The 21,316-nt window shown below is 39.0% G+C and overlaps 3 protein-coding genes across 3 annotated transcripts; 1 reads left to right on the top strand and 2 right to left on the bottom strand.

Annotated features, from left to right (window-relative positions):
- Positions 1 to 3,864: 3,864 nt before the first annotated feature.
- wdr83os (WD repeat domain 83 opposite strand) lies at positions 3,865 to 10,536 on the bottom strand. Its single transcript, XM_042485406.1, has 4 exons — positions 10,361 to 10,536; positions 8,315 to 8,420; positions 6,790 to 6,887; positions 3,865 to 4,262 (listed from the first exon to the last, which is right to left on the bottom strand). Exons 1-4 carry the CDS (start codon positions 10,408 to 10,410, stop codon positions 4,196 to 4,198), a joined length of 321 nt encoding a protein of 106 aa, XP_042341340.1. The 5' UTR covers positions 10,411 to 10,536; the 3' UTR covers positions 3,865 to 4,195.
- A 125-nt stretch (positions 10,537 to 10,661) lies between these two features.
- Positions 10,662 to 18,212, top strand: wdr83 (WD repeat domain containing 83). The gene is made up of 11 exons (XM_042485369.1): positions 10,662 to 10,795; positions 12,163 to 12,273; positions 12,500 to 12,620; positions 12,815 to 12,920; positions 13,341 to 13,389; positions 13,533 to 13,659; positions 14,317 to 14,384; positions 14,507 to 14,615; positions 15,069 to 15,183; positions 15,520 to 15,680; positions 18,140 to 18,212. Exons 2-10 carry the CDS (start codon positions 12,171 to 12,173, stop codon positions 15,673 to 15,675), a joined length of 954 nt encoding a protein of 317 aa, XP_042341303.1. The 5' UTR covers positions 10,662 to 10,795; positions 12,163 to 12,170; the 3' UTR covers positions 15,676 to 15,680; positions 18,140 to 18,212.
- Positions 17,966 to 20,352, bottom strand: LOC121942228 (persephin). Its single transcript, XM_042485370.1, has 2 exons — positions 19,880 to 20,352; positions 17,966 to 18,700 (listed from the first exon to the last, which is right to left on the bottom strand). Exons 1-2 carry the CDS (start codon positions 19,956 to 19,958, stop codon positions 18,234 to 18,236), a joined length of 546 nt encoding a protein of 181 aa, XP_042341304.1. The 5' UTR covers positions 19,959 to 20,352; the 3' UTR covers positions 17,966 to 18,233.
- Between the last annotated feature and the right edge of the window lie 964 nt (positions 20,353 to 21,316).

Raw genomic sequence — 21,316 nt, 5'->3', positions numbered from 1 at the left:
GATAATTTTTCTAACAATCCTCCCCTCTTTTTTGGCAAATTTTCTTGTTGCCTTTTACTAATTTCTTTCAGTTTGTAGAACATTTCTTGCCAAGCTGCTCATTGCCTTTTACCCCATATTTCTGAAAAAATCCAACCAATGGTGCTGAGGTTTAAAGAGGGTTAAAAAGCTTGTGAAAGACATCTGAATGGTGCACAAGAAAACTGATGTTACTCCAGGTTTCAAACATATTCACAGGTATGCGTCTATAAGAGAGACAGATGGGAGTTTAGGAGGGAGATAGAGAAATATTAAGAGAATTTTAAGCAACTCAGCTGAAGCTGCAGGTCCAGTGTCACGGGGATCTGACCACTTTTTAAAAATTCAACATCAAGCAGTGATGCAGCCGGAAAAACTCACCTCATAACTGCTGTGCACACTAACATTCGAATGTATGCATGTGTTAGCAGTTCTGTGTGGCTTTTCAGTCTTTGTGTGTGTTTTTGTGTGTGTGTGTGTGTGTGTGTGCGACAGCCCGACGACAAGGGATGCCCGACTCAGCATCTACCCACCAACACTGCCTGTGTTCACATCCAATAATAACACCTTGCTCCTGAAAATTAAAGCCTGTAGCCAAACGTACACCTCCTCTCGTGCATACACACACACACAGATACACAAACACACATAGGGGATTCAAATATGCAGAGGTACAATACAGTTTAACCTCATTTGAGGACACATAAAGCGACCTGGCTGTTATGCTGCAGAGATCCACCAGTGTTTAGCCAACACACACACACACACACACACACACACACACACACACACACACACACACAAACACACACACACACGAAGCACAGGCACAAGTACACACACTCACAAGTGACAGGCTGCAGTTTTGAGGTTACTGTGTCGCCACACTGCAGATCAAATACAGAAAACACTAAACATCTTCAATGGTATTATATGATTTAGGCAGCAGGATACTTTATTAGGTCTACAAGGTTAAAACCTTTGAACCTGAGATGATGTGGCCCAATAATAATCTTAATAAAAAGAAAGAAAAGACAAGAAAAGAAAAGAAAAGAAAAGAAAAAAGAAAGGTCAGTGACTTGGTTTGACTTGAGTAAAAGTTGCTCTGAGGTTTTCAAACACATGCAGAGAAAGATAATCAGACAGAAGGACAGAAGAGACGTTCATGATGTCCTGCAGGAGTCAGGGGACTCAAAAACGCGTAAAAGAAAACATAACGCACTCACTCACTGATATGAAATTACCGAACCGGTGGTGTTGTTGAGTGTTGGCGTCTGAGGCTTCAGCCCCAGATTTAAAGATATATAAAGACTAATTATATATATTTCAAAATTAAGAATAAGCCTATTAATAAAAAAAAAAGCCCAGCATCTTTTCTGTTTATACATTAAAGCCCTCAAAAATAATATGACATCATTGATCAAAATTACAATTTTGCAACTCGAGTCACATTATACATTTTCAATAACAGCAGATGTAAAGTATTCTGTATCTAACAGAACTGGTTCTGTTTGCTTTTTTGCAATCGAGTTTAAAGCCGTCAGGAAGAGAGCCAGCACCTCCAAATCTGAGATCAAGGCTTCTCTGCCGGAAAATGGTGGACTGGGGTCAGTTTAGGTGTTTCGGGCATTTGATTAGGATGCCTCCTGAGCGCCTCCCGTTCGAGGTGTTCAGGCACGTCCAGCTGGTCGGAGGCCTTGGGGCAGACCCAGAACACGCTGGGGAAATGATATACCTCATCTGGCCTGGGAATGCTGTGGGATCCACCAGGAGGAGCTGGAATGCGTTGTTGGGTGAGGGACATCTGGAGTGCTTTGCTCAGCTTGCTGCCCCACAACCCGGCTCTGGATAAGCGGATAAAAATGGATGGATGGAAAAGTAAGTCATTAAAAACATTTTTAAAGGTATAAAATATGTCAAAGTGCATACAGAAACATCACAATAGAGCTTCTTTATCCCCCGACACTGATCCGGGCCAAGCCTCAAATTTTCCTCAAATTCTAGGAACACCTCTGCACCCAACCAAGGTAAAGAAAGTGACATGTGAAGTGACGGCATTTTCAGACCGAGTTTCAAAACTGTGAAATTCACTCATAATGAACATCACGTAAATGGTGTCTCAGACTGCTTACACTAATTTATAAGTTTGAGCAGTAATAGTCAACAGAGAAGAATTTTGCTCTTGAGGTGAACCTGTGACCACCAAACTGCAGACCACCTGCCAGAAACATAATAAAGACATGAAAAATGTAACTAAAAATGCTATTTCTGATGACTTTCCACACAACCATTGAAAGATTTCTTTGGGGAAACTTTATTCCAGAAGTGTTTTAAATCCTTTCAACAATACATTAACTCATTGATGGAGGCCACAGAGACTGGACTCATGTTATTTCTTTGAGTCAATCAGGACTCTGATATTTGTGATGCTGTTGTGCCCTCTAGTGTCACAGAGTGAGAAGGAGGCCTGTTTCACAGTAGTGTCTCCTCACTCTGCTCTCACTGAGTGCATTCAGCAAAGGAAAATATGGAGATTAGATTTAATTAAAACTACCTCCGGCCGTCACCCGCTGAACTTAAGATCCACATTCAGCAAACTGTGACAGTTTTTAATATCCAAATTACGCAGCCCACCGATCAATGCAGACGATAACTGCTGACTCGGACGAATTCAATATCCTCTCCTGTGATAGCAATCAACAACAAATGTAGCATTGTGACTGGGGCAGACCAAATTTAAAAACCACAACAATGGGAGAAAGGGAGTTGTTTAAGTGCTCCAAAAAAAAAAGGAAAAAAGGAGTGAGTTGGCAGTGTGAGTCAGGACAAAATCAGGAGAAAATCCACTGGAGTTTGCTGAAATGACGCATGGCTGTGAGCCAAGCAGCCCGAGCACACACTCTGCATGGCAGCAGCCGAGCCGGGCCTGGGGAGGCATGAGTTATATGGCACTAAATCAGTCTCACATCCAGCTGACTCCCCAGCTTCTTCTCCGTCATCAGCATGCAAACACACACACACACACACACACACACACACAAACACACAAGCAGTCAATGGTGTGTGTGTCTGCATGTGAGGAGAAAGCAGTGCCTTACTAGATGAGAGTCTGGAGGGGGAAAGACCTGAGTGTGTGTGTGTGTGTGTGTGTGTGGTTAATAACCAGGTGAACCAGAGACAATAAGGGAAACCTCTCACAGTGTCTGCTGCTGTGTGAGCGACATAATTCGGGCAACCTGTATGCAAATATTTATATAATTTTTATTTTTTAATCTGATACTTATATGAAAACTACCTTTTGCATGATCTCACAATTAACTATGGGTTTTCTGCAATATTTTCTACAACATAGATAGATGGATAGATGGATAGAAAGAATAAATTGTGATTTGTTATTCGGCTCTGTGCAGAAAAGTGACTTGACTTTTCTATACAGAGCCCATTAACAAATTGCAATTTATTCTTTCTAAGCATCACATTTTAAACTGTTAGAGTATTCTTCATAAATAAATTGTTACTGAGTATTCTTAATAAATAGACGCGCACCAGTTGCTCAGTGTGTTTCAGTTGTTCCTGGAAAGCAATAGCGACTCTGAGCAAATGATCCTTGTGAAATAACGTGAACTGAATGGGCAACTTCACTTGGAGAGGGACCAGTGTTTGCTTTGAGACACATCCTGTTATTCAGCACAGAATCAGATCGGATCTTCAGGACAGTATATGAGAATCCCAGTTGTAATCTGACATATAAACAGTACGGTATTTACAAGTTATAGTCTAGTAAATAACGTAACTTTCGATTAGGTAGGAGCATGGCGTTGACATGTAACAAATGAAATCAAGCAGTTCCTTTTCAAAATTGTACAGCTTTATTGATGACATCCTGCAACAGATCAGCCAAACAGTAAAATTTGAAGTTTTCATCAACAAATACAATTAGAAAAGATTAAAAAGAGACAAAACATGAGAACGCAGTTAAAGGCCGTTTGATCTCTCTATCTTGACGTAATGTCCTCTTCACTGTCCATCCGTTTCCTCTCTCCTTTTCTCTCCATCATATTATCTTCCTTTCTGTCTCTGTTTTTCCTCAATGATGGCCTGGGGGGCCAATCAGCTGTTTTGTCACCACTTCAGCATCCGCAATTCACCTCCGTGCTCCTCTGTGATTGGCCCTTGGTTACCATGGCGGTGACATTGGCTGTGGGTTCTGGAGGTAGGACATCACCACTGCTGAGATGGACAGCCTACAGACGGTGCAGAGAACGGGAGAAAACATCATGTAAAGCAGGGACACACATCTTTCTTTGCCCGGGGGCCACTTTTCCAAAATGACAAGAGGCCAAGGGCCCTTTAATAAACAAATATTAATAATGTTTATCAGAAAAAAATAAAAAAGCAAAGCAAATTCAGTCACAGCAGCCCCATGAAGGTCAGGTGTGCACAGGGGGATTTGAGGACATTTGGGGCTTGGCCAAGATCTCTTTTGGGAGGCCACTGACTATTTCGTTTTACTTTTGTTACCTGAAAGCCACCCCACACACACAGAGACGTGCAGTTGGCAGCGAGCAACAAGTCCTTTTGTCGGATTTAAAAAAACTGTATGTGGGGTAGGCTTCCAGGTAGCACGTGAACATTGGTGTGCAGATACTGCGAGCTCTCGTTTGTGCCGAGTCCACGCAAACGTGGCTCCCACACTAGGACCTACAGGCTACAAGAGGGCTAAAAACATGGCACCGTTGATGTTTTTCAAAACAAGTTGGCATGTTAGGGCTTCAGGACACTTGGATTACCTCAGATGAGCAGCAAGGAGACATTTTGTGGTTTTATGATGTATTTTTATATGTCTGAATCTTGGTCACCATTTGCTTCAATTATTTATTTATTTTTTTTACTATTCATATTGTTCTTTTGCTTGCTTATCCTGCACACACCTGGCTGCTGAAACAATACAAATTTTCCCACTGTGGACTAATAAAGGATTGTCTTATCTTATTTAAATTTTATTTGAAACAGTTGAGAGTAAATTAAGAATTATTCAAAGAAAAAATTCCAAGGAAGCCCGGGTCTTGAGACTTAAAAAATAAACCTTGATAATACACAGATGACAGCCATGCATCTTAGCAAAAAACATTTTTTTCTCCCTTGTAAATTCCCTTTGTTTGCATTTGTTGCGGTCATTGAGCACCTTCGCTCGTGTCACTTGTGTAAAATTGTGTTTCACTTATTGCATGTAAAGCAAAAGCACATTCCAGTTGTCCTTCAGTTATTCAGTGAGATATTTTGCTGGAAGGTTTTGTATATTGTGAAACACTGAGCACAGGTCATATTAGCACCAATGAAGGAATTAAAAATGTATCCCAGAGTCATGTGAAAAAACTGTGGGGTTAATTTATCCAAGCGTGTATGTATAGATAACCTGAATGACTTACCTGCCCTCCACAGCTCTGCCATCCTGTTACTACACTCACCTTTGTTTAATAACACCGGGATACTTACATCATATCTTGGCTATCGAAAAATGTCCTAAAACTGGCCTTGAACCAGCGTCTGTGCAAACGAGCCTGGTGCATTAAGTTCACCGTCTGACATTACTTGCTGAGCCAAACATTTTGCGTTACTAAACTATGAGTGCATAAAGCTTGTCTTTAATACAACCTCATCTAGACGATGGAGCAGAAGGTTTTTCCTCATCGCAAATCTGTCTGCCAGGCCTGGACCAGTGCCCCACTGTAGTACTCTTTTATAAGCAAATGGAAATGTACCACCCCTGGAGGTCACACAGTTAAAAGCTTTTGGACATTAGAGTTGGCTCATTTGAAGTCTCAGTGGGAGACAGAGTCCAACCTGCAGATTTAAAACTGAATAATTCAGGAGTTTAACGTCAACACATGGTGACGTTATTAGCCTTTTTGTCTGCAACAGAGACGAGGGCCACATCCCTTATAATTGAGATGCTAAAAATTAAAATTTTGTTTGAATTTAAAGTTTTTGAGTGAGCACATTTTTAGGCTGATAACAGCGCCGTGCGCTGGACAAAATGGTTGAATTAAATATCAGGATACTCACAAGAACATTTGTCAACTATGCTACAAACGGCAGCAGCAGGACAAGGCGCCGAGTGTCTACTCCACCCTAAGCACCGCTCATTTGCTGTTTATTTTTTCTAAGAGCCACGAGTTTTGAAATGTGGAAATTTTCTAAATAATATTATTAAATTATCTCACGCTCAAGGTAAAAAATAAATACGATAGAAATTCAAACTGTCTCCTGAACAGTCCTGAAAGCTGGACTCAATATTTTTAGATATTTTCGTCTGGTCTCTTTTGTAAAAACCCTCTCAGGACGACACTGTCGATTAATATTAGGGCTGCAAAAGAAACTGACATATAACTGAAATTGCAATATGTCCAAGTGCTATATACAAATCGCGGGAGCTGCAGATTTCTTTTACAAGGTGAAATATGTCACATAGCATTTTAAGGGAACATGAAAGTTTGGTACAGACCCCAACAAAAAAGGCATTTTTGGGGGGGAAAAAAATTAAGACTGCCTCTAAAACAGTGACTCATATTACAATTACGATATCTGTCAAAATAATCGCAATTTGAACTATTTTGGAAAACCTGCAGCCCTAGTTAATATGTTCTGTGCTGCACTGTGCATTGCGGGTACATTACAAGGTGTTTAAGTTTATTTGTATTTAAGTTCGGCCTATATTTATGTAATAATGGTATATCCTGTATGTATTAACACATGGTGCTGTACACTCACATGAAGCTGCTCATCATCTGTTTGGTGTCCTCTGAGCTTCTGGAGTTTGCAAAGCTGATGAAAGAGCAGTAGACTGCGATCCAGGCACACCACTTCAGCTGCAACACACACACACACACACACACACACACACACACAACACACAGGTTACAAAGATTTGCTGGACAATGGTGTGGAACATTAAAAAAAACCCATATTTATATATTGAGACACATTCATATGATGACATATTATGTTCTGCCAGGTAACCGTCATTTGTTTGGAGTCAGACAGACTCTATTAGCAAAGATGAACAAGACTCAGCCGTTGCACTTTGAAGATAGATGAACACAGCATAGTTGATAAATGGCACTGAATCAATGAGTACACGATGACCTTCAGTTCAAAGAGGTTTAATCTGGAAACTGCATGTTTCCTGGCTAATATACAGACATGCATAACGTGGTGTGTCACCCGCACACAAATCCCAAAACAGGCCACCAGAACTCAAAAAATAAAGCTTTTTCTGAAGGCAAAGAGTGGCGCTGTCACTCCTTATTAACACAATATTTTATTAGATTTTGCCGGTATTTTGTACACCCTCAGAACCAGACTTTTGTGTTTCCTGCACTGACAGAAAACCCCAAATCTGCCCATACTTGCCTAAAAAAATCAAAATATTTAAGGAAATAATGTATGCACAAAAATTGTAATAATAAAAATAAAAAGAATTACACCAATGTTTACCACAGTGATCTACTGGCCAAATCTGGGCCTCAATAGGGTGCCTGGTACCCCCCCCAACCATTTTCTAATCACAATAAAATTAAGTGATTCAAACTACATAAAGTGCCGAAGTGCATAAAATGGCATCAAGCTTGTTTATTGAAAAAATGTCCTAAAATCCTAAAAATGTCCTAGGATCCTTGAAACATCCTAAAATCCTTGAAATGTACTGAAATCCTAGAAATTATCTAAAATCTGAGAAACGTTCTGAAATCCTAGAAATGTCATAAAGTCCCAGAAATGTCCTTCAATCCCAGAAACATGCTGAAATCCTAGAAGTGTCCAAAAATCCTGTAAACATCCCAAATTCCTTGAAATGTCCTAAAATCCCAAAAATGTCCTAAATGCTTGGAACATGTATGGGGCTGCTGCGACTGGCCCCTGGCCTCCTGCCATTTTGCAAAAGTGGCCCCAAAGCAAAACAAGTCGAGTGTCCCTGTTTTACACTAACAAGTGAAAGTAGTTCTTTGTTGATGGAAAGATAATCAATTAAACAAATGATCTCCTAACAGACTGGGAGGCCACAGGAGTCTGCAGCTGTGCCCTCTTTGCTTTGTTCATTGTGTCCTTGGTGCTCAAAGTCAAAAGCTGCCCCTCATCCTTTCATCTAAAAGGTGAGTTTACCTTTAATCTTCTAAATGGAACGACTGGGCTGGACCAAGGTCTACCATGCAGGGGCAACACCCCTTTAGTGGGGACACACAGACACACACACAAAGGAGGAGGACAGGTTTAGTGTGTTTGTGTGTGTGTAGGTCACCTTGAGCATCAGTCCACACATGCTGAAGATCATGCCGAGCAGGTTCATGTAGTCCGGCGTGGGGTCCTCCAGTGTGGGATTGGTCTCTGTGCTGGGGGGTTTGTACCTGCAACACCAAACACATTTATCAACCAAAAAACACCGTGATAGGCATTTCATTCTCTCAGTGAGATACACTTTTACACACAAGCAGTCCACAGTTTCCCACACATTAATTTATTTGAGGTGGACTGCCACAACTAAAATGATTGATTTTCGGAGCTGGACTGTTAATTAGGAGCATTATTAGAATATATGAACGTCAGATGCTCTGAAAGTAAAACCTAACCAGGGTTTGAAATTAACATTTTTGTCCACCTGCCACATTGGCTGGTGGACTCCAAAATCAGCCACTCAGTAGATAACCGTTGTTTTTTGGCTGCTAAGTGAAGCAAATCTAGTGGCCACTTGCATATTTTACCAGCATTTGGCTGGTGGCTGGTGCTAATTTCCACCCCTGAATCTAACCATTAATTCTGTTTAAAAGTTAGCTTTCACTTACAAACACCTGCAAACGGCTCCTCTCATTCATTGATGTGATCTGATCAGCTCTAAACGGATCGATATATCACTTATCCAGCAATTTTTAGTGACAAACTGCTGCGGAGGAAAAACTGCCTGCTGCGCTGCATTCATGGACTTCCCGAAACAAATGGAACAAACCATTAGTGACATTTAGCGGCAAAACTGTAGAACTGAAACGTCACATGTGCCAAGCGACAAGCGTCTAACAACAAAAGAAGCCGTCGCAAAAACTCGGATAGTCCAGTCTGGAGCCAGTTTGTCCGTTCTGAGCTACTGTAGAAAAACACGGTGTACTCCGTGGAAGAGGACGCGCTCCATTTGTAAATATTAACCCTTTAACATCTGGATCAACATCAGTTTTCTTCAGCCGCAATTAGATGCTTTTAATAAGCATTTAAACCTCTGAAACCTGAAAAAATCAAATACTTTCAAAACCACTAGAAAAAAACATAATGAGCAGCTTGGCAAGAAATTTCCTGTAAACTGCAAAAATAGTAAAAGGTGACAAAGATATTATCTGAAGATTAGCTGGGTGGGATAATTGGATATTATCAAAATGTGTAAATATCCATTGTTTTCTTACATATATTTAAAATTATCCTACATAAATACGTATTTAATTTTTTTGCACTTTCTTAAAGCCATTTCTTGCTGTTTTTTTTTTTTGTTTATTTTTCGTTTTCTTCTTTATAAGTAATTTTCTTCAAACTTTTTAATAACTCCTTGCTCATTTTGAGCCGTGTCTTGTTTTTTGCTTGAATTAAGTTTTGTAAACTGCTGTATTACTTGTAATTTATTGTATTACCTTTGCTGATGTTTTTCTATAAGATCATTTGTGTTTCTAATCTCTCTTTTTAACCTGTTTTCTGTTGCTGTTTTTAATGGTGTTACTAAATAATAAAATGAAATGAATGAATGAAATGAAGATGCCTGTCTTGTCTTCCCATGTTTTTAACAGAAATCAACCCAATCTGTTTAGGTTTTACAGGGTTAACAACGAGGTAAACACAACCACTGTTATTTTCAGGTGATTATAGACTAAAGAAAACATGTTGATTATGATATTTCTGCCAATAGATGCCCCTAAATCATACACACACTGGACCGTTAAGTCAACTTTATGGCACCTGATTGACTATACCTGTCTATACCCCACTCAAAGACTAAAAATATCTCATAAAGTCTAAGAAAAGAGTCTTTTTAACTGACTGTCATGGGTAATAGGCAAGGGCAAACTGGATAGAAACATTATGGAAAAACAGCCCATCTGCTAGAAATACTTAATGACTGTTTTTTGATGACTAAATATTTAGAAATTATCATGATTTGTTGGGTGTTAAATGGTCTATAATACTTTAATCAACTAATCGCTAATCCTCTTAAACTAGTTATGCTCATGTTAAAGGTTAGCTAGTTAGCTGTTAGCTTCCGTTAGCTAATACCATCAAGAAAAACTACAAATTTGACAAATATTTGACTCACCTTAAAATCTTATTTTGTCTCCTCGGGTCTGCCATATTGTTGGAGGCCATAATATGTTATGATGACCTTCTTTGAGTGTTTTATTTTTGATAAATTTGATCTCCGGTGAGCTACAGACAGCTGATCGACTTCTTCATGAATGGAGTCAAAGGGGGGTAGTCATATCCGGGGAGTTTCAAAATAAAAGTGAGCCGTTGGGCAAAAACTGAATCTCGAATCGGGAGAAGTGTTGTTGAACTTTTATTTTGACAGCGGCACTTGATCCCAGTGTGCATTGCGCGTGCTAGCAAACATGGTGGTTGAATGAATGGAAGACGAAGCTGTTGATGGTTGCAAACTTTGGATGAATTTATTATTATTATAATATTTGCGGCATCAGGGATTTTGAAATGGCACTCCTTAGAAGTTGAACTGTGATATAACAGCTCAAAAAAGGTAAATAATAAAAAAAAAAACACGGAAAACTGCAGTTATTAGGAGCTTATTAACGTTAGTTAGCTATAGCTTAAATAGCAAACAAAGCTGTGAATTGTTGAGATAAACAAAATATTTACAAATAAACCACTGTTTAAGACAGTGGGGGGGATTAAAATATAGTTTAACATAAACTTACGGTAATAATTTTCTTTGTAACTTCTATTAGTTTCCTTCGAGAAAGCTAACGTACATTAATTTTCATGTGGCAAGAAATAATACTAACTTAGCTAGCTTAGTTTGGTTTAGCAGTATTTAACGTTACAGAGTATACAAGTATACTACAGTAAGTAAAAGTAATGTTAGTAGGAGAAATAATCTGCCATAAGTAAAAGGCCTACATTCAACATATTTCTTAGGTAAAAGTACGAAAGTATTAGCATAAAAATGTCGGTTTCAGACTGGTATATATTTAATTATTGGTTTATAATTGTTGATGCATTATGGAAATAGATTTGTGTCAATATCATTTGATAATCTGTGTGTAAATTTGTAATTTCTAAATACAAAGCACCTTCTACAAATACAAATAAAATTAAACTCACAAATATACAAATATAAAACTGTTCCAAAAAACCCCAACCAAACAAAATACACAACAAAGACTCAGTGTGCATAAAATGCAAATCTACACATGTAGAACTGAGATTCACAAATAAAAACTTGTATTCACAAATATCTGTTCATAAGTTGCAAATACTATGAAGATATTCACAAATGCTTTTCATTTATTTGTAAAATACTTAACTGTATCCATAGATATTTTATTTATGCGTGGAATTTGTTTAAATGTGTCTCCATATCTATTTTATGTTTGCAAAATCATTTTGCATTTGTGGAAGGTGTTTTTTATTTACAGATTACACATCAACACCGGGAATGTCGATCAGTTCACACAAATACTAATCGAGACAAATCTATCTCTAAAATAAATTAATATTTGCATTACTTCAGTGTTGAGGCACATAAAGGTGGGGGCAGTTTTAATTACTTTAGATGCAGCTGGGTAGCTTGTGAATTTCCCTTGAGGATCATTTAAGTTTCATCTTATCTTAATATTGTAAGACATTATCATTTAATTGTTTATTATAATTGATATAAGTCAGTAACTGTTAACTAAAAATAATCAATATGTGTAGTGGAGTGAAAAGTACAATATTTTCCTCTGAAACGTATTGGAATAAAAATACAAAGTAGTACAAATTGAAAATAGTTGGAAAATAAAAAGTAAAAGTTACTCAGACAGTATTTGAGTGAAAAAGTCAGTTTCTTTCCCCCACTGGTTGTCAGCATGGCTCATATGTTCGTGTCATGTTTTTTCTGCACAGGTAATGTCATGGCGTTCCCTCAGCCCAGACCTCAGGCTCCTCAGCTTCCTCGACATCTGCTCAGGACCATCGACTGCCAGCAAGGAGCGGTCAGGGCTGTTCGCTTCAACGGTAACAAACTACTATAACATTTATTTCTGTTGAGGTATTGACATAAAGTCGCTGCTTGTCATTAGAAATCTGGTTTAAGTTCACATCCAAGATCTGAAAACACACTCAACATAGTCTCACAGTAGTCCGTTTGCTTGCTTGTGCTTGACTCCATGTGAGTCATGAGCCGCATATGAAATGGCACGAGCTTATACCCGCCTCTGTCTCATGTCTCCTGCATGGTCAGCTGATGGGAACTACCTGCTGTCATGTGGCAGTGACAAATCTCTAAAGCTGTGGAGTGTGAGCCGAGGGACCCTGCTGAAGACATACAGCGGCCATGGATACGAGGTTCTGGATGCCGATGGGTGAGAGAACTGTAACAGCCTTCTCCAAAGTGTGACAGGAAAACTAATTAGTAATAGATGGAATTAAAATGCATGATAAGTAAGTATACGTAGTAAACACATATGGGCAGGAAATGTTTTTGTAAAGGTGTGCTGGAGAGATCTTCTCCCTGCAGAAAGTAACCATGTTTGTCTCTCATTGGCTGTTTCAACAGGTCCTATGACAACAGTCAGATTTGCTCCTGCAGCTCCGATAAGACGGTGATCCTGTGGGACGTCGCCACAGGCCAGGTCACACGCAAACTCAGAGGTCATGCTGCGGTCAGTTTTACTTTTTTTTTCTTGTTAATTTCATTTAAAAAGCTTTTACACCTGCATATTTATATAAAAATATGTATTTTGTTCTATGGTTGGGGAAAATGGTGAAGACTTCTGGAGAGACTGAGACTGTATAATGAGGACAGGGGGAGTCTGGTTTACAATTTTTTTTGTATTTTGCGAGGCGTTTTATAGATTGCACATTAACACAAGGATCATCAATCTGATCACACAAATAGCATCAAGACAAAATCTATCTCCAGATGCTAATCATGACAAAATCTAACACAAATGTCCAATAGGATAAAATGATGAAAAAGGACATCAGCTTCACTTTAGGCCATGACTCAACATCATATTTCAGAAACAGAATGACATAATAGTAATTCTAGTTTATATCTCACTCAAATTTTCTGCTCACAGAAAGTCAACTGCGTCCAGTTCAACGAGGAGGGAACGGTCATCTTGTCCGGTGAGCTCCCATAACTCACAATACATTTCTAATATTGATAATTGACTGATGTGAGTTGTGTTGTCATGTTCACTCAGTAACGTGTGTATATTCTTTTATGGTCCGGATGTGTGTGTTTGTGTGTGTGTTTTCTCCTCATTCAGGGTCCCTAGATGGGACAGTTCGGTGCTGGGACACCAGGTCCAGAAGATTTGAGCCCATCCAGATTCTGGACGAGGCTCGGGACAGCGTCAGCAGCCTGAAGGTGGCACAACACGAGCTGCTTACCGGGTTAGTACAATAAACATGATTTTTGCCAATGAAGCAATAAATCATCTGCATAATGTCCATCATATGTGTCAATTATATATGTCCTTATCATCATTATTGTTGTTTATTATATTTTCACAGGTGTGATTAATTATATCCCAAAATGCATCTTTTTAAAAAGATTTTTACAAAAATCTTGTAAAAATCTTTTTAAAAAGTTTGGCTCCCCTTGCTGGGATGTACTGTTTTGTTTGCATATTTAGATATGATTAATCACATCTGTGAAGATTTCGTTGTGTTATTGCCAGTGCACACGCTGAAGAAGGATTCTGGCCCGAAATGTCCGTGTGGCAGTAAAAGATACTTTAATAGTGCTGTCCTATTTCAGCACCAGCTTTCAACTTGGTATATTGTGAGTGAGCGCATTGTATTTGTATTTTTGATGTTTTTTACATTTCCAGTTGCTTTAAAACGTCAAAAAATCACAATCTGACGGAGTCCAAAGTGTCGACCTCAAAAAGACCCATGAATGACAATGAAATGCAGCAAATTCTCAAATTTAAGAGGCTGAAACCAGACAAATATTTGACATTTTAGCTTTACGCACCTCTTTACCTGTTAGATTACATTTTTCGGTTTCACCGTGGCACTATTTGAAAACAGCTGTCTTGTTTTTAGGTCAGTGGACGGCAGAGTGAGGCGCTACGACCTGAGAATGGGACAGCTGCATGTTGACTTCATCAGCAGTGAGTCATCTATGTAATTTCAGCATTCATTACGAAAAATACTACTAATAAAAATCTATTGTATTATTTAGTGGCACTCGTATAAAACAGAGAAGGCTGTAACTTGTGTTTGTGTGTTCCAGGTCCCATCACATGTGTGTGTTTCAGTCAGGACGGTCAGTGCTCTCTGAGCTCCAGTCTGGATTCAACAGTCAGACTGTTGGACAAGAGCACCGGCGAAATGCTCGGAGAGTGAGTCCCGTTGACAGGGTGGTTTGCTTTCATCGTGGCTTCGCTTACTTGTCAAATAATTCAATTTTTTTTTTTTTTTTTAACAACCAAAACTTTAAAACTTTGCACATAGTGTTACGCCCCTTTGATCAGTTTTTAATGAAGAAAATTTGGTTAAAAATAATCCTGAAAATGTTTCAAAAAGCATTAAATTTAAGTGTCTGATACCTGTAGAGACCGTGTGACAAAAAATTTGACACCACCAACAAAAACCTCAGCAAGAGTCAACACCATTCTGGCACTTGCCAATATCCTAAATTAACATTACAAGATTAAAAAAGTACTATTTATTGATTTTAAAGTCATGTCTGTTATTTTGTCCACCCTCTGGTTGTTTTTCTGTATGTGTAAGTATGTGTATTCATTCACACTCTTATTGTTATGATGTTTATGGTATTTGTTTGTGTCACTCAGGTACACAGGACACAAGATGAAGGGCTATAAGCTGGACTGCTGCCTGTCCAGTAAAGACACCCACGTCCTGAGCTGCTCAGAGGACGGACACGTCTACTGCTGGGACCTGGTGGAAGTAAGTGTCCAGTTACATTCATGTCCACGGTGATTTAACCACCATACGCATTTTACAGAGCTTAACTTTATAATGTGTGCCGATGAAAGTGAAAGACAACCCAGGATTCAGTTTTGTCTCGCCTTATTTGCAATTTTTCGTCTCTTTGTCCACAATACTTGGAACGTGTATTATAGCTGCTCATGGTCTAAATTTCATCCAACCAGCACATGAACACAGTGTCATATATCCTCAAAAATTAGACATATATCCCAGAAATTTTAGACAAATATGCTCTGTCAGAGACAAATGTAGAAAGTGCACTGAAAGCATTTGTTGTTGTTTTTTTACCTCCAGGGATCTCTGTCTCTGAAGCTGCCTGTGGGGAAAGCCGTTGTCCAGTCGCTGTCCTTTCACCCTACAGAGACCTGCCTCCTCACAGCCATGGAGGGACGCGTCCAGGTGTGGGGGACGGAGCCAGAGGAGACAGAGGAGGACGCAATGGCCACGTAGAGACGGTGACTCACAAACTATGTCTTTGCTTAGAAGATTCTTTTTTTTGCTGTTATTCCAAGATCACACAGTCTGCATACATATTAACTTTAACATAAGATCAACTTCATGGTAACATGAACACATCAGATTTAGTTTTTGTGTAAGAGCACACAGGGTCTTTGGAGGTTTGGCACTGGGATAATAATTTAGTGTGAAGCAAAGTGAGTGCTTGATAAATGTGCCTGGTTATTTAGAATCACGGGTTATTTTCTGTCAAAACAAAAATATCAGAAAATGTAAATAAACAAACACAAAGTATCGAAGGCTCATGCGAGCAGATAAACTTGAATAAGATCCAAAACGAGGTCTATGAAAACTTGTAAATGGCTGTAAGAGGAAAGTTTCGTTTTCGTCAGGAGTGAGCTAAAGATACAAAGTGGTCATTTAGGTAATTCACTTTTTAATCAAATTGTCAGTTTTTTCTTTAGCTGCTGTTCAAGTCGAGAATATTGCTCTGCTATACCGCCCCGCCGTCGTGTGTATAAGGTACAATTGCATAATGGGGGGACAATAACAGAGACGAAACAGTGTCCACTTTTACACTGCCTGTTCAAGGCGGGAATATCACGCCCAATCGCAGAAAGGGAGAATAGCGCCTGAATTTTGTGTTATTCTTTACATAGAAAAATATATTTCCAATATAATTTGATGTATAAAAAAATCAACAATATGATGCTCAAAGTTTTCTCCAGACTCCCCACTTAACATGTGTCCCCAAAAATGTTGATATGAAACCTACGCCTTTAATTTTTGTTCATGAGTTAATCATAAGAATTAACTTAATGATCTAATTCTTTTGTATCTGTGAAACATATATTTTCGTACAAAATGTTAAATAAAGATTTTTTTGTATATATTACACCACATCATGTATTCCTCTCTCAACACTAATAATACTCCCATCAACACTGTTTAGTTCTGTACATGTTTATCTTTATTATGAACTGTACACACAGCAAACATAGAGACAAACATATTACAAAATAAGTTAATTCAGCATGACAAAAAACTGCAACAAATAAATAAATAACTTATATTACATAAATACATTTTTTTAAAGTGTAGCTGGACTGTTGAAATGAAAAGAACCTCACTCGGCTGTATCTGCGCAGCTTCGTACGTTGAAGCCGCTCTACTGTTAACCCCAAAATTGCACTGAAGGTATTAAATAAATATATGTCAGCTTATCTACAGAAATAGTCAAGTAGCTCGTCGTGGAATCATGTTCAGTTCAGACTCAGTTGATATAAGCATTGCTTTCGTTTTTTTAAAATAGTACTTACATAGTAGGAGCTTATTTCTAATGCCCTTCATATATACATTGCCCACATCAGCTGAAAAACTCCCCTCTTCAGAATGCAAACTGCTCATGGACTAAGAAAAGCACACGTATTTTGTGTGGGAGTAATTTTTTTTAAGCTCGCAAATGCCAAAAGTAATAAAATTCAAATCCCACTGAGGCCCATTAGATCACCAGCAGAAGTCAAAACATTTAAATCAACAAAACTGGATTCATGAGGTGTTCACCCAAAAGTGAAAAGGAAAACAGCTTAACCCTTTGAAACCTGAGCGGATTTGCCTAATTTCTTTCAAAAACACTGGAAGAAGTTACGAGTAACGAATTATAAGAAAATTATCTCCAATTTAGCAGAGAAAAAATTAATAAGGTCTAAAAAAGGAAACAAAACAAACAAACAAAAAACCCAAATGTATAGATAATAATAATTATATTCTAAATAAAAAGAATTAATATTCTGAACATTTTGCCTATTTTTTAAAATGATCATTAACCTATCATCATTTCCCCTCTCTGTCTCACTCTCTTATTTAAACAAAATTTCAGGTACCTTTTTTTGACACCTTTACCTTGTTTCTTGCAATTTGTAAAACATCTCTTGCCGAGGTGTTAGCTTTTCTTATGGCTGGTTACTGTGAAATAAACTCTTTGAAGCCTAAGCAAACTGGCATAGTTTCTTTCAAAGAGATGTGACAAAGGGAATGAGCAACTTAATAAATGACCCAAAAATTTGAAAAAAAGTACAAGAAAATTACATAAAAATTAGGAAAAAAAAGAAAAAAAAAGTAAAATGTTCTCAGCAAAGACATGACTTGAAATAAGTGCTTAATAATACTAATAATTCTGTAGAGTAATTGAAATATATAATTTAATAATTATAAATATTTTTTTTGACATTTTTCCCTAGATTTATTTTATTTTTTTCCCAAATCTACTTATTTGTCACAATGTGCAGAACATTTTGATTTCAAATTGCTTGTTGTCTTTTTTCCCGTATGTTTTCAAAAGAAAGCAAACCAATGTGCTCAGATTTCAAAGGTGTAAAAACTTATGAAGGCCTCTGAACGCAGCATAGGAAAAGTGATGTTGATCCAGGTTTCATAGGGTTAAAATCTTCATTTACAGACATTACAACAAAACCTGCCAGCAAACTGATCCTCAGAATGGCCTCACAAACCATTGCACGTCTCTACTTTTTCAACCGCCTACGCTCGGACGTCTAGCCAACACAGCTGCACCCCGCCGCCGACAGCTTCTCCACCTTGTGCCAGCGGTGCGAGTTATCGAGGAAGGCCACGTCCTCGTGGTGGGTGGGTCTGCAGCAGGGCGTGTTGTGCCACAGCTCCCCAGCTACCGGTTGAGGGAGCAGGCCGCTCACCAGCAGGTTGGTGAGGGTGAGGTCATGGTTGGAGCGAACGTGGGGGCACGCCCCGCTGCAGTACTTGAAGAGGATGGTCTCATCCGAGTCGTATCCCAGTCCTAGGTTTCGAACCTGTAGCAGGACGGAGCGTAGGCCGCACTGGGAGTCTGGGGTAGAGCGACGTGATCGGACTAAGACTGGGATGAGGGGATCAGGTGATGGCCCGACTCCAGAAGCTTCTGTTTGGTCGTCTTCTGCAGCTGGATCTCCATTTTTGTTGTCCCCATTTAGTGACGTGTTTGGAGATGCTGCTTCTGGTTTCTGATCTGGAAAACACAAAGAGTTTCAATGCAAATGATGCACAAAAGAAAATCAATAAAAATGCAAAGAGCAACTCATTTCAGATAAGAAAAGATCAGCCCATATTGTCCCGTTAGGGAGAAAGATTTTCATTTCCACTGGAAATACATATCTGTTCCAAGTATTGGTTTTAAGTCTCATTAAATACTAATAATCTGTATCGGTCTCTGTCCTGAAAAACCAATATAGGTGGAGCCATAGTTTGCAACCAGCAGAATACAGATATATAGCACAGTAAACTTGGTTTACTGAAGTTGCCAAAACTTAGAGAGATTGATTTAATAATTAAACTTGTCATTTTTAAGTTGCAACAACTACTTACTTACTAAATGTAACAAAAATGTAAGTAAACTTTATAATTAGACATCAAGCAAACATAAAATAAGACTAATAGTTTATATTTTCTTACATTTTTCAGAGCAATTGGTTTCCCAGATTTATTAAAAGTAAAATCATCTTCAGATCTTACAGTGTACTAATAATCGCACTAAAGTCCTATACAGAATTAATGCGCAGTGCTGCACATGAGGTTATTGCACAAATGTCCCACACGTAGTAATTGCAAAGATGCCCTGCACAAGGTCAGTTCATAGCAAGTGCTTTACATCAAATATTGCACACACCCCTGTGCACACATACAGACACACACACCATCTCTTACTGTAAGTAGGTTAATTGATAGTGGAAAACAAAAATGGACACCTGTTCACCTTATAGTTTGTAACCTGTACTTCCTGCCTGAAGGCATTGACTCACAATAGGTCATTTTATACAATGAGGTCAAGATTGCAAATGAACAGTTTTTTTTAAGGAAAGTACTGTTACTGTGGATGACATGGAGGTCACAGAAAGTTGTGTATCAAATATGATACAACTGGTTTTATAAGGTTAATAATGTCCACGTCCTGATTCATGCAGTCATTTGTATATAGAGAGCTTGCGCAGCCCTGGGGAGCGCCAGCATTTATAACCCCAGTCCAAACTCACCAGTTATTTATACTCTCACCTATGAATAAACAACTCCGAAAAGGCAGAAAAACAATGTTTAAAGTATTACGTATCCAAGGTTAGGTACGATATTTAACAAATTGCAGTCAAATGAGCAACAATGAGATTTTCATCCAAAGGTCATAGGTCATACTTACCAATCAGTGAACTCAGCCAGCGGCCCTCTCCCCTCTGGACGCAAAACAGAATCACAACCAGCTTCAACAGGGACCTCATCGCTGCTCGTCGTCTGCTCTTCGTTTGCTTGTCGTCTGCTCTTCGTCTGCGCTCAAAATGAAGCACACACGTGTGGGTTTGTACGAACGTCTGCGGGTGCGAGTGATGCTCAAGATGCAGACGAGTCACAACCTCCAATATATAGCCCTCGGAGATGAAGAGGGGGGGTTGAAGGGATGAGATGAGGACGTGTAAGGGGGGAGACAGACACTCACCCGTTACTTGCCAACAGACTATCCCGCTCACCTGAGCCTGACAGGGAGCGTAGGAGGGCAGGCGGGCGCTTGACCCAGAATTTGTCCCGTTGAGATTATCTAATTGGTGTAAATCACCGGCTTATTGTCGAGTTTCCCCCAGATGTTTTTCCAGAGGATGTTGGCCACTGGATATATGGATTTCCCGGAGGTTTGGGGCTTCTTAAGAGCTGCTAAGGAATGGACAGTGATGTCACATTGATGATGCTGAGAATTATGTGTGATAAGTGAATCAGTAGATAGGTAGCTAGACGGGAACGGAAGTGGAAAGGCAGGCCAGCCAAGAGATACGCAGACAGAACTTTATCAATGCATGACCACAAAAATGATCCATGTGGGAAATGTAAAGAAGGAAGAGCGGTGAAAGGTTCAAAAAGGGCAGCATGAGTCACTGTGGAATGTCTTAAAACGGGCCCACGTTGCTCTGCTTTTTACGCTCTCCTCAGCGTTACATCTGAGTATCAATGAAAGAAAAGCAAAAACTTTAAAAGGTGAAACCCCAAAGGAGAAAGTGAGCTCAGGTTATAGTCAGAACACAACAGGGCCTGTTTCAGCAGACATTCCACATTGGGCGACTCGTCCTGAGCTGGTCCATAAATCGAGGGATTTCATCAGCAATGTGTGGCTGACATGTAGAATATGTACAATATGCATTATGTAACGGTTATAGGGCCCAAGCATGCAGTGGCTGGAATTTGGAGTTTGCAAAAAAAAAAAAAAAAAGTGCATATTTGGATCCTGTTTCTGTCATCTAGGTGCAGGTCAAGCACCTCAGTGCACCTTATTTAGCAACTCAAGTAACGGAAAATATGAGCTGAACCCGCCCAACTCTATATATGACAGCAGTAGTGTTTCTTTTTGTGCTGCTGCAGAAAAAAATGGCAAAATTTTAAGGAGATGAATAGCCTAAATTTTGGTTGATGATGAAAAAAAAAACCAAAAAAAAAAGATGTTTGAATTCTGGAAACCAGGACATCAGCCAGTGTAATGTTGTCTATCCTCACCACATTAGTTTGGCGTGTTGGCATGCAAACACAAAGTGCAGCTAAGGCTGATGGGAATATCAATAGTTTTTTAGGTATTTTGTTGTAATTAAAAGTATTT

This window comes from Plectropomus leopardus, chromosome 4 (assembly GCF_008729295.1).
Source record: "Plectropomus leopardus isolate mb chromosome 4, YSFRI_Pleo_2.0, whole genome shotgun sequence".
In the NCBI taxonomy this organism is placed as follows: domain Eukaryota; kingdom Metazoa; phylum Chordata; class Actinopteri; order Perciformes; family Serranidae; genus Plectropomus; species Plectropomus leopardus.
Note: the sequence above shows the minus strand (reverse complement) of the source record. Positions and strands in the feature narration are given on the sequence as shown.